This window comes from Scyliorhinus canicula, chromosome 9, assembly GCF_902713615.1.
Source record: "Scyliorhinus canicula chromosome 9, sScyCan1.1, whole genome shotgun sequence".
NCBI classification, from domain to species: Eukaryota; Metazoa; Chordata; class Chondrichthyes; order Carcharhiniformes; family Scyliorhinidae; genus Scyliorhinus; species Scyliorhinus canicula.
Window position 1 is genome coordinate 124,903,672 of NC_052154.1, and position 12,363 is coordinate 124,916,034.

The window sequence follows — 12,363 nt, forward strand, 5'->3', positions numbered from 1 at the left end:
AGATTAGAAATTGTTTTTGTATTATCTTCGCATAACTATTGATCTCAAGCTATGTAGTTCTACTCCAGGCTTTTTTCAAATTTATGCCAGAATCACTGAGTGTGTTATTGTGTCTTTCCTGTCTCAATCATGCTTCCATTGACATAATATCCAACTATCGAATTCACTGTATGCATTCTGTTCTTTCTAGTATGCCATCAGTCTCTTGGTGTGTAAACCATAGAAGGTGCAGTGATAGTTATTTCATTCATTGATGCAGTTTTGATTTAAAAACTGCAAGAAGTGTAAAGCAAAGGAAGTACATCAAATAATGTATAAATAGAAAATCTTTATTTATAGACTATTTCACATAAAATATACTTCTTTAAAAAATGTTTATGTACAAGTTTAATAAAAACATAACAAGGTAACCCACAGCAAGTGCACATACATGGGGTCTCCATGCATCAAAACAACCTTCAATCAGACCGGAAAGGGTTTGGGGGTTAATTTCTCAGAATTAGATTACAACAAATGAAATTCAAGGCACACGCTAGATAAGCATAATTAACTTCTTTTCAAACAGAGAAAAGGCTTGTTTTGTTCTTGCACTCTTTGATACTGTGCTAGCGGCAGTGATACAGTAAGTCATGTTAAGATCTTGCTTTTTTGTTGGACAGCTCATTTTGTTCTCCTTTAATTTATATACAAAAATAAGTCTTCATATATTCCTTGTAGTAAGAATAGATACAAAATAGAAATGTTTACATCAATTCGAATAAAAAAAATCAAAGTAGGGAAGCATCAAGTTTTTTTCTCCACTCTAAACCCCAGTATAAAGTTAGTTTTTTTATTAACTGATCCCCAAAAGGCGACAGGGTATACAAGTATGTGGCAGATGGATAGCATTTGTGCCACTGAAATATTCCCTTCTAACACCACACCCTTTATCAGCTATATTAGCTATACAGAAATGTTGGATACCCCTTTCAGACAAACATCACAAGGACAGCACCCTGTCAGTCCGCTCTCCATGGTCCCCTCCACTAACAGAGGAGGGCTATTTACATAATTGCACTTCAGTTATCATTGTTCGTGGCTTTCTCTTGGAAACATCTTCAAGAAAAGTGTCCTGAGTAGTTTGTGGTCCCCGATGTTCAGCACTCAGGAGTCTGGCAGTGAAAACGAAGCTCTTGGTAAAGGGAAACGCGCCATCGCTCTCCTCTTTGCGTTCCCCTCTTGTAACACAGAAATGACGACGCAGAGGTATTGGTATGCTTCCTTTCAAACTTCTGGAACAGAAAGGCAAGAAGAGGTGTGTCAGCAACTCACATTTCTGATTCCACACACAAAAAATCAGGTACATTTAAGTCTAAAACCCTCCCCTCTTATTACACTGCATAACCCTCTTATTACACTGCGTAAAGATAGAACAACAGAGAAGAAATGTCAATGCAGGCCATGTCGAAGAAGACACGAGACTGCAGATAGGTTAAACACGATAGATGCAATAGAGAGGTCACCCGCCTACCTGTCTCAGTATCTGTCAAACCAGCTGGTGAAGTCGAGGAGTTCCTGCTCCTCCGGGCTCAGAGCCTCATAACTTCCTTCGTCCGAGGAGTAGGTGGAGAGCGGCGATGCGGGGATTGAGTTGAGGTCGGTGGAGTAGGTCGGGGAGAGTGTGGGCGAGGGGAGCCCGCACTGGAAGGCGGCCGACACAGCGTCATGCTCGTCCAGCAGCTGCTGCAGCGCTCGGATGTACTCGACGGCCGAGCGCAGCGTCTCCACCTTGCTCATCTTCTTATTGGCCGCCCCGTTGGGCACGTGCTGTCGCAGGGTCTGGAAGCCCAGGTTGACCAGCTTGACCCGGTTCCGCTCGCGCTCGTTGCGCCGGGCAACGGCCGCCGGCTGCTGCTGGGGCAGCGAGTAGCCCAGCCCCGTGAAGCTCAGGCGCCGCTTGCAGCGCAGCAGCTCGGGCGAGCTGGACCTCGGCCGCTTGACCGGCTTGGCGCAGCCTTTCCCGCCGCCGACGCTGCTGTCCGGGGAGGAGGCCGGCGAGCCGCCGTCGCTGTTGTAAGGGACTGGCCGGCTCTCCAACAGGTACTGACAGGAGGATTGCATGAGTTGCGAGGCCGCAGTCCGCTCCATGAACGAGGGGTTGTGGGAGAGGGGATGGGTGGGTGGGTGGGGGGGAGGGAGGAAAGGAAGGGGGAGTGGAAAGGAAGGAAGGAGAATGAGTGGGAAAAAAAGAAGGGGGTGAAGAAAAAGTTGGCAGTGTGCAGCGCTCGTGGCGCTCGCGTGGGGCTCGCGCTTTACCGCAAGGAGCAGGTCCTGACCCGCACCTCTCCAGGAGCCGATCTGCTGCAAACTTTGCAGGCACTCGCCCTTTTCAACACGCGCCTCCCCCCCAAGCATGCACGCTCCGGAGCTGGCCCCTCCCACTCCCCCATTCGCTGCCTTTTCTCTCCCTCTCCTATTGACATTCCGCGCGCGTCGCCCCCTTCATTCGTGCGCCCGGCGCGTGCCGGCCCGCTCTCCATAAACAAATGGAGCTGTTGAGCTGCGGCCGGCCGGCCGCCCGGCCCCCGGGAGCACGCGCTGCCCCTCATTTACATACCAAGCCTCCGCCTGCCTCCCATTGGCCGGCGGCTCTCGGGCCTCAGCGCAGCAACCCCTTGTTGCTGAGAACTCGCCTGGATATTGACACCAGAGGCGCGCGCGCGCCTTTTTATTCCCCTCTCACAATTATCTTGTGCAAGATTAGAAAGTTTGTTTTACCCTCAAGAAAATGCACTTGTTTCAGAACTTGCCCTTAAAGCATTGTACAGCCCCCGGATTCAATCTGAGGTTTATCCTCTCCTTTTTGAACCCTTCCCCAAATAACTTCGACAAAATCCATTGATGCAACGAGTAAAATCCATTTTGTCCATTTGTTTTACTTTTTTCGGGTCCCCTCTCTGCCCAACTTTCATTTATTTGCGAAGTTTTGGCAGCTTGAAGGTGCCTTGCGCACGACCTGTTACAGGGAACAGTTAAGGATTTTAGACCTCTCGTTGGGTCTTGTTCACCATCACTGCACAACAGTCCTCTCTTATTTGGGGGAGTACGAAGGACCGCCACATATATGTCACGCCACATGTATGTCATGTCTGCGGGGGGGGGGGGGGTGGGGGTGCAGAAATGGACCGGAGAGGAGGGCGGCTCTGAGAAGATGCCGGTATCCGTAACGTTTCAACAGTGAGATGCCAGACCAGCGCCGACAAGGAGAGAGCAGCTCTTTGCGCGCAGAATGTTCTGCCCTCCGCAGTTCAACGAAGGAGCAGGACCAGAATGAAATGTTTGATAACGATTTACTTTTTCCTTTGAGGGATCCATATGTGAAAACACATCGATTCTGGTCTTTTTTTGTGTGCACGCTTGTGTTCCTGAACTCAAGTAGAAACGCCCCTTATATTGCTTTCATTGCCCAACACAAACAGCACTCTCTGCAAGTGCCGACTAACCCATGCGAAAGAGAACAGCCTATTCTTACACTTTAAATTGTTTATTCGGACAAGGCATTGTGCAACTGGCGAATGGAATGTGTGTTGGGGGGGGGGGGGGGGGGGGGAGGTTGCTGAACATTGAAGTGAAATTAACTTGGAAACTGAAAGCTTGCCTTCAAAGTGAGCAGTTTCTCAAATTGTCTCTGCACCAAACAAAACATTGCTGAATAAAGTCAATAAATATCAACGAGATGGTTTGTGAGTGTGCTCTAAACTGCCATTTGCACATGCAGTGATATCGACTGCACAGAGAGGGAGAAAGGAAATCGATGTGGATGCGTGCACAGTTTGCCCTTTCAGCGAGACGGCTGCGAAGACAGCCAGTATGCAAGGCGATCGATCACTTTCTGACACAAAATGGCAAAATAACATTCAACGCCAGCCTAATTTCTGAAGCTTAACCATTCCCTCAATATATAGCAATGTGTCCGTAATGCATGTCTTAGACCGTACAGAATGACATTATTTCTGTTTCGAGTTTGTAGCTACAGACTTTCAGTACAAAAGCCTTTAGAATGTACAACTTGTCCCACTGCCGAAAATATCAGGCGGTGGAGACCCAGACACTCACACTTTCAGTGTAGTGTCTACAAGTGGCAGTGGGAGAGAATAGACAGCCAGCACCATTCATACCCGTAGACAGTTAACCTAAATGGAAAGCTTCAGACTGAACGCATTCGGGGACTAGAGTGACGCCCCGTGAAATAAAGCAAGCATTTCACTTCGAACTCTTTCGCATTTCGTAAATTGAACTGTATAATATATCAACATTTCTATAAGTTCCCATCATCAAAACATCTTGTTCCCTCAAGCCACAATTCATTTTATTAGAACGGAGAAGGCATTTTTTTTTATTGCAAACCTTGCACAGGTTTAGGAGGTGACACGAGTTTTTGGATGTTGGTGTGACCGTTGGGTTCATTTTATTACACACGGGTGCTGCTCCCTGAACTGGGAACAGTTATTGCCCATTTATTGTTTTAAGGCTGGTAATGCCGCCTAAAGTAACACGTAACATTTATAGCCTTGATATCATTATTTGCATTGCGGGATGAAAGAAAGAAATACCATTGAGTAACATGAAACAAAGTCCAGGAGGAAGATCAAACGGTTTAAGATATATTTACACTGCAGTCCCACTAAAGTTCAACCCTAACCAAAGCATTTTGTATAAAACAAGAAGTGTTTTGTTCATATTTAACAAAACACATCCGATTTCTCCAAAGTCGGACACTTATACTCGTGTAACTGAAGGCATGAAGCTAAAATTGATTGTCCAAAAATGCAACCCAGAAGTTTGCCAAGCTGTGGACGGGCATGCCATAAAATAACTCTCAAAACCACGGGCCATGCATTCAATGTGGGCGAAGGATTGACAAGACTAACTTGAACAAGATATCTCACTACAGATGGGAACAATGACACCTAGTGAAGCTAAGGTGAAACACAAGTTTCAGTATGTTTTCTTCCTCTCTACACAAATTATTTCGCTGTTCAGATACTCCGCTGTATTTGGTATCAAGTTTACGCTAACGTCGTTACCCATAATATTTATCCTCTATTATTAGTGACACCAATTCCTCTATTAGTGATCCTGAATCCTATTACTGATCATTCTAATTGCACTATTCCTAGTGATTCTTATTCCTCTATTCTTATTGATTTTGGTTCCAACATTATTCGTGATACTGTTTTATCCTCTGTTACTGATTCTGTTTCCTCTCCCGGTGATTTTGATCACTCCCGTATTAATTATTCTGATTCCTATATTAGCGAATCAGAGTTCCCGGGTGGGATTCTCCATTTCTGAGACTAAGCGTTGAGGCCAATGCAGAATTCGTGCACTTTCAGGACAGCCAGATTGGCGTGGAACCTGGATCAATTCATGACTGTGGAGGGGCGAGCAACAGCGTCACGTGGAACACAATCATTCCAATAAAAAAACTAATGAGAGATTCGCGGGACCCATGGTTGACACTCGGGAGGCTGACAATATGCAGCAACATATATACATTACAATCCCCACACACATTCCTCCCAGCCAACAAGATGGCATTGGATGTACTGGAGTGGCCCAGGCAGCTGATGGGTTGGCTGGGGCCAGGGGGCACCCATACGACTCGCGTTCACAGTGGGCTGTTAATGGTGTGTGCAGCTGTATGGCTGCCTTGCCAGCTGCAGCAATGGTGTTCCATGCCCGTTCACCCCGATCCCCACAGCCCACCTCCTGGCCACCCTACGCTACAACCCCCCCCCCCCCCAGCCCTGGCAGAAGCTGCCTGCCCAGTGGCACAACTGTCAGAAAACTATGGCGATGTTGGACATCTTCTGTACCTTCTCTCTCCCTCTGCAGCCATGACGTCGGCTTTCCGATTTTTAAAAGCATAAGTGAACACCGTCATCGGGAACGCGGACCATTGGAGACGGAGTATCATGGAGGCTCTAGAGAATACCGGGTCTGGCCCACTAATGACATAAAAATGGTGTTTACTGTACATGCCTTCCGGACCACATTAACGCTGCTGTCGAGGTGATGGAGAATAGCAATTTGGCGTCAAATTGGCACCCGCCACAATTGTAGCATTCCTCTATTATTAATTATTCAAATTCCTCTATTATCAGTTATTCTGATTCCTCTATTTTTTAAAAATACATTTAGAGTGCCCAATTATTTTTTTTACAATTAAGGGGAAATTTAGCATGGCCATTCCACCTACCCTGCACATCTTTGGGTTGTGGGGGTCAAACCCATGCTGACACGGGGAGAATGTGCAAAATCCACACAGACAGAGATCCGGGACTGGGATTGAACCCAGATCCTCAGCGCCGTAGGCAGTAGTACTAAACACTGCACCACCGTGCTGCCCCAAAGATTCCTCTATTATTACTGATTCTGATTCCTTCGTTATCAGTTTTTCTGATTCCTCCATTATCAGTGATTCTGATTCCTCTATTATTAATTATTCTGATTTCTCTGTTATTAATAATTCCAATTCTTGTGTTAGCAATCATTTTGATTCCTCTATTACTGAGATTCTGATTCCTCTATTATCAGTTATTCTGATTCCTCTACTATCAGTTATTCTGATTCCTCTGTTATTAATGATTCCAATTCCTCCGTTATCAACAATTTTGATTCCTCTATTATTAATGATTCTGATTCCGTGATTAATGATTCTAATTCCCCTCTTATTAGTGATTCTGATCACTCTATTATAAATGATTCTGATTCCCTAATGTTAAAAATTAAATATTTTTATTAGGGTTTTGACATTTCATAACATACTTTACATAACCAGACAAGATCTATACATACATTTACAATAATTTCATAGCCACTGTAGTTTTAACTATTATACATCGGGTGTATCATTTCGATCTGAGGGACATGTTATACAAGATTCAAAAGTTGAGGTCCCAAAGTGATTGAGACAGATACAGAAAGAAGTGACTTATACCAAAAGAAAAACTTCCCTTTAGCCCTGGCTGGTCCAGGCCATGGCCTGGAGTACATCCACTTGGTCATATGGGAGCCAGCAGTTGGCTGTGCTGCCCTGGGAGGTGGGCGGGGTGGTGGTAGGGGGAGCTTCCTCACAGCTACAGGGAGGGGTTTCTGTGTGGAAGATACCAGTGGATGACCATTGATGCAGCTTGCCCCCGTCCTGGTTGCCTCTTGGCACTTAGCCATGCTGGGGGAGGGGATTATCTGCTAGGTGTGCTTTTTTTTGCCCTTTGTCTTTTGCAGTTCTCCCCTTTCCTTCTTGCAGACACAGGGAGAATGTGCAAATGCTACACAGACAGTCAGCAAAGGCCAGAATCTAATCTGGGTCCCTGGCACTGTGAGGCAGCAGTGCTAACCACTGTACCACCGTGGAATGTCAGTGCATTATTTGGAATTGGAAACTGACCTGCATTTTTTAAAAAAATGCTCATAATTTCACCTTGGAATGTCAAGAAGCATGCCTTTTCCAGAAAACCACATGAGCTCAGCTAAATGACTAGCATGGCATTTGAAGGGGAAAGCGCTGTCTGCTTATTTGATTTTCAATTAGCCAAACTGATGGAACAAAAATCTTGCTTAAAGGCTAAGGTTATTGAATTACTGGAAATCACCCAACAGAGTTAAGCTCTAAGTTTTGAACTTGTTTTATTTTGCAATCAGTTGGGAATGAACTGAGAAGTGAAAATGTTGAGCTGCTCACACTTTCTTTGCCATGCTTGAAAGAGAGTAGTTATTGGTATCCAGCTACGAATCCTTATCTCAGTGGGATTTGTTTGAATTGGAAACCCGAGATGCTGAGACAAGAAGGATTGATCATGACATATTCCCCTCCATGTTGAAGCTCCATTGATGAAAACCTCCAAATATCTAGTGGGACTAGTGACCTTCTTCTCACAAGGGATCACCAGATCGACAACATCAAAACCCTCCAAACTTTAAAGCTTCTATAAACCGTCCACCTTTATAAAGACACTGTCAGTTTGTCTTTTGTGTGCATGCTGGGATATTTCAAACAGGATAGATTGCACTTCCAGATTGTGTGTTAACCAGTTCTTGCAACTTGGTTTTTCAAGAAAATATTCATTTTATAATAAATCAACCATTCCGAATTAATTGAAAGAAGCCAGTTTGAAGTCTCTTTTATACTGGGCCTGGCAGCAGCAAAGGTAAATAATTGACCATTTTGGTGAGTGAATTAATGGTGCGGCCTGTAGTGTAGTGGCACGCTATAAACTGCACACACCTCCCATTCTGGTCATAGCAAAACTTGGTGGCTGTTTGGAATATTTGAGGTGCAGGCAATGGGTTATTGGATGTGGAATAATTAAAATTGATAAAAGATAAAAAGACAGACACCAGCGGCTGGATTCTCCGATTCTGGTGCTGGCATGGGAACAGTCGTGTTTTACACCAGAAGAAATGGTGAAAAACGGCCACCAAATTTCCGTTTTGCGGGGGGGCTAGCATGCCGACAGCGTAGAGCATCCGGCTCTAGCTGCAGATACGGCCCGGAGAATTTCCGAGTCTGTGGCTGTGCATGCGCATGCCGGCAGCCTGCAGCAGCCGTGCCATGCTACATGATGCCAGCCTCTCGCAAACTCGGCCTGCAAAATAGTCCCCCCCTTTGGCCGGCTTGCACGCCCCAGCCCCCCCCCCCCCCCCCCCCCACAGTGCCCTCAGCCCCTAATAAAGTCCCCCCTAACCGCGGATTGGCCCTCCCCTGACTGACGGCACTGGAGTGAGTCTGTAGCCACCACGTCGAGTTCCCGACGGATGAGACCACATGCGACTGCGCCGTCGGGAATTCGTCCGGTCGGAGGCGGAGCATCGGGGGTGAGTCTCAGGCAATGTCCTGAGGCCGTTGATACGTGGCGCGGCGCAAATGCGGCACTGTCCCCAATTTGGTCAGGAACAGAGATTCTCTGGCTGATCGCTGAACGCGATTTTCGGTGTCGGCGACCGGAAAATCCAGCCCCAGGTTTACTGTATATTAATTAACCAAAATGGCTTGGGATGTTTCTAAGACTTTTCGAGACTTTTAACATGGAATGTTAAACCGTGACTGGTTTAAAAAAGTAACCAAGTCTGAACTAACAGGATTGACCGATAATTTGGAATTATCCGTAAGGGGAAGGAAAGCAGTTGTAATTGAAGTGATAGTGCAGCATTTGAAATTTGGAGAGAAGGGAGTGAATCAATTAAGTTAACTAAGATTCAGTTACAAATGGTAAAACTTGAATTGGAAAAATAAATAGAAATAAAAATGTGAAAACTTGACCTCAAGAGCAAGAAGTTAGTGAGGGAGGAAAGAGGAAAGGGCCAAGAAAGGAAATGCTAGATTAAAATTTTGGAAGTTCAAAGGGATCTAAGAGGCTGGGGGAAAACAGCTGCCTGAAAACCACAACCTACAATCAAACTGGCACCCTTAATTCCCATACCGGTCTTTAGGGAATTATTTGGTAAGATGGTAGTAAATTGTGTCTGACCTTGTGAAGACCTGGTCAGGAAAATGTTGATTTATTTTTCATTTCTCTACATGTCCTGCCATAGGCATTTCATGTGCTATCTCTAATATCTCTTTACGATACTTGGGGGATGTAACAGACAGTGAGAGTGAGGCAGAAGGAGACTTAGACGGTTCACAAATTGAACTTCTACTATCCAGTTAGCTCCAGTTAACAATGAAACATTTGGCTAGTTAGACACCATGGGCTGGATTCTCAGATTTTGAGGCTATGTGGTATTTTACGACAGAATGAATGGCATAAAACGGCCACCGATTCTCCGTTTGGCTGGGGGTTCGCATCAAGGCAGCTTCGAGCACCCGGCTCTAGCTGCCGATATGGCTCGGAGAATTGTCTGGTCCATGGCCACGCATGCGCACGGCGGCGGCCTGCAGCGGCCACGCTGTGCAACATGGTGCTGGCCGCTCGCGGACCCGGCCTGCAAAATAGTGCCCCCTTTGGCTGGCTCGAGCACCCCAGACCACCCCTCAACAGGGCCCCCAGCCCCTGGTAAAGTTCACCAGCCCGCGGATTGGCCCTCCGCCGACTGTGGTGGTACTGGACTGAGTCCGCAGCCGCCATGCTGAGTACCCAACGGATGAGACCACACGTGACCGATGCCGTTTGGAACTCGGCAGGTATGGAGTGGGATACCGGGGGTGGGCCTCAGGCAATGTCCTGAGGCCATCAGTACGGTGCACAGTGCTTTGGAGGGAGCGGAGCATCACGAAAGCGGCACCGTCCCTGATTCGGCCGTGAACAGGGATTCTCCGGCCGATCGCTGAACACGATTTCGACTTCTCTCAGCCGGAGAATCCCGCCCCATATTTTCATTCAGTAGGCAGAACAATGAGAGGATCTGGTGAGACTACATACAGAATGTAAAGGAATCTGTAAGGGTAAACCAGAATGTACAACTTTAACCATTCATGATGTGTTTGTCGGTGAATATTCTATAAAACAACATCCTTATCATTTAGGTTCAGAGAAACAAGCTCAAGTGAAAGCAAAAATTAAATATATGCTTGAAAATCACCTAATTAAGCCTAGTAAAAGCAATTGGAGTTCTTCAATGATTTAGTGCCTAAACCTGATGGGTCAACCAGATTCTGCATTGATTATAAAAAGGTTAGTGTAATCATAAAAATGGATTTCTACCCAATCCCTTGTTTAGAAGAAATCTTCCAAACTGTGTTGTTTACTTGGATGATGTATTGATTTACTGCAGCACTTGAATAAAATCATTTAAAACAATTAGAAGCCCTATTTAAACAATTGCAGTCGACTGATAAACTTCGGCAAGAGTAAGTTTGCTAAAGTGCCAGTAACCGATCTAGGACATATCGTAGGGCAGGGACAAGTGTTGCCAAGAACAGCGAAAGTACAGGCTTTGATGGAATTCCCTGTTCCTAATACGAACTGGGATGTTCAGCTTCTATTGTAAGTTTGTGAATAACCTCAGCACAATAGCAGATTCACTAACTGACTAATTGTAAAAGAAGGCCAAGGTGGTATGGTCAAGAGAGTGTCAGACAGTTTTTGAGAAGCTGAAGGTCATCCGAACTAATGACCATTATTAGATGCCTTTAATTCCGCTAAACCCTTCAAGGTGGCAATCAATAGTAGTGACCTGTGGGTGGGTGCAGTATTATTGCAAGAAGGGCATAGAAAAGCTAGTAGGGTACTTTCCTAATAAATTAATTTGGTATCAAAAGAGATGCTCCATGGTAGAGAAGGAAACTCTGGAATTGTTACTGGCTCTTAAACATTTTGAGGTATTTATCCGACATAGCTGTAAAGAACATTGGTATATATTAACCATAATCTCTTGGCTTTTGTGGAAAGATTTGACTCAAAATGACAGCCTGTTCTGATGGAGATTGCCAATACAGCCTTTTCCATAAAGATTTTTCATATTGCTGGGGAGGATAATATGATTGCTGATGCATTATCACGAATGTAACTTTTTTAGAATTACCTGGAAATCAAAAAAATCAGAGAAAACTACTATAAAAAAAGTGAACACTTTTTGAATTTTGTTTTATATGTATGTATTGTATGTATGTTTTATGTATTGTATGTATTGTCATTGACTCTATGAAGCAAAGTATTGTACACGCCCCTGTCTGCATCAGCGAGGCTGAGGTGGAGATGGTTGACAGCTTCAAATTCCTAGGTGTGCACATCACCAACAATCTGTCCTGGTCCACCCACGTTGACTGTACGACCAAGAATTCACAACAGTGCCTATACTTCCTCAGGAAACAAAGGAAATTCGACATGTCCTCATTGACTCTTACCAATTTTTACAGATGCACCATAGAAAGCATCCAACTGGCTGTTTCACAGCCTGGTATGCCAACTGCTCGGTCCAAGACCATAAGAAACTACAAAGTCATAGACACTGTGCCGCCCAGACATCTAGTGGAACTGGCAACCTGTCTTCGCGCGAGGGATCGCTAGATCGACAACATCAAAACACTACAAACGCTACCATTTTTATGATTTTTGTTTCTTCAAATGCCCATCTTTGCTGGGACCCTATTTGTTCTTTCTTTGCTTATGTGAGTGTTATGATATGTTTTAAAAGGATAGTTAGTTATCCTTCCAGATTACAAATTGTGTGTTAACCAGTTCTTGAAGTTTGTGCTTTTTAAGAAGTTTTGTTTTATAATAAGTCAATTATTTTGAGTTTATTGAAAGAGGCATGGTAAAAGTCTCTTTTATTCTGTATCTAACAGAAATGAAGGTAAATAATGGGTAATTTTGGTGAGAAGGGTAGAGTTTTAAATTAATGTGCCCTGTGGAGTAGTGGAGCTCCATAAACTGCACA

At 45.0% G+C, this 12,363-nt stretch overlaps 1 protein-coding gene and 1 long non-coding RNA gene across 2 annotated transcripts; one reads left to right on the forward strand and one right to left on the reverse strand.

Annotated features, from left to right (window-relative positions):
* Positions 1-308: 308 nt before the first annotated feature.
* LOC119971658 (achaete-scute homolog 1-like) lies at positions 309-2,382 on the reverse strand. Its single transcript, XM_038807501.1, has 2 exons — positions 1,511-2,382; positions 309-1,271 (listed from the first exon to the last, which is right to left on the reverse strand). The coding sequence occupies exon 1, from the start codon at positions 2,125-2,127 to the stop codon at positions 1,516-1,518; it is 612 nt and encodes a 203-aa protein (XP_038663429.1). The 5' UTR covers positions 2,128-2,382; the 3' UTR covers positions 309-1,271; positions 1,511-1,515.
* On the forward strand, positions 1,951-12,160 carry LOC119971659. The gene is made up of 2 exons (XR_005461885.1): positions 1,951-2,079; positions 11,843-12,160. It is a non-coding gene; the product is annotated as an uncharacterized LOC119971659 (long non-coding RNA).
* The last annotated feature ends 203 nt before the right edge of the window (positions 12,161-12,363 follow it).

Excerpts from the sequence above, each read along its gene's own strand:
- LOC119971658 (XM_038807501.1), bottom strand. The coding sequence starts at position 2,127 with ATGGAGCGGACTGCGGCCTCGCAACTCATGCAATCCTCCTGTCAGTAC.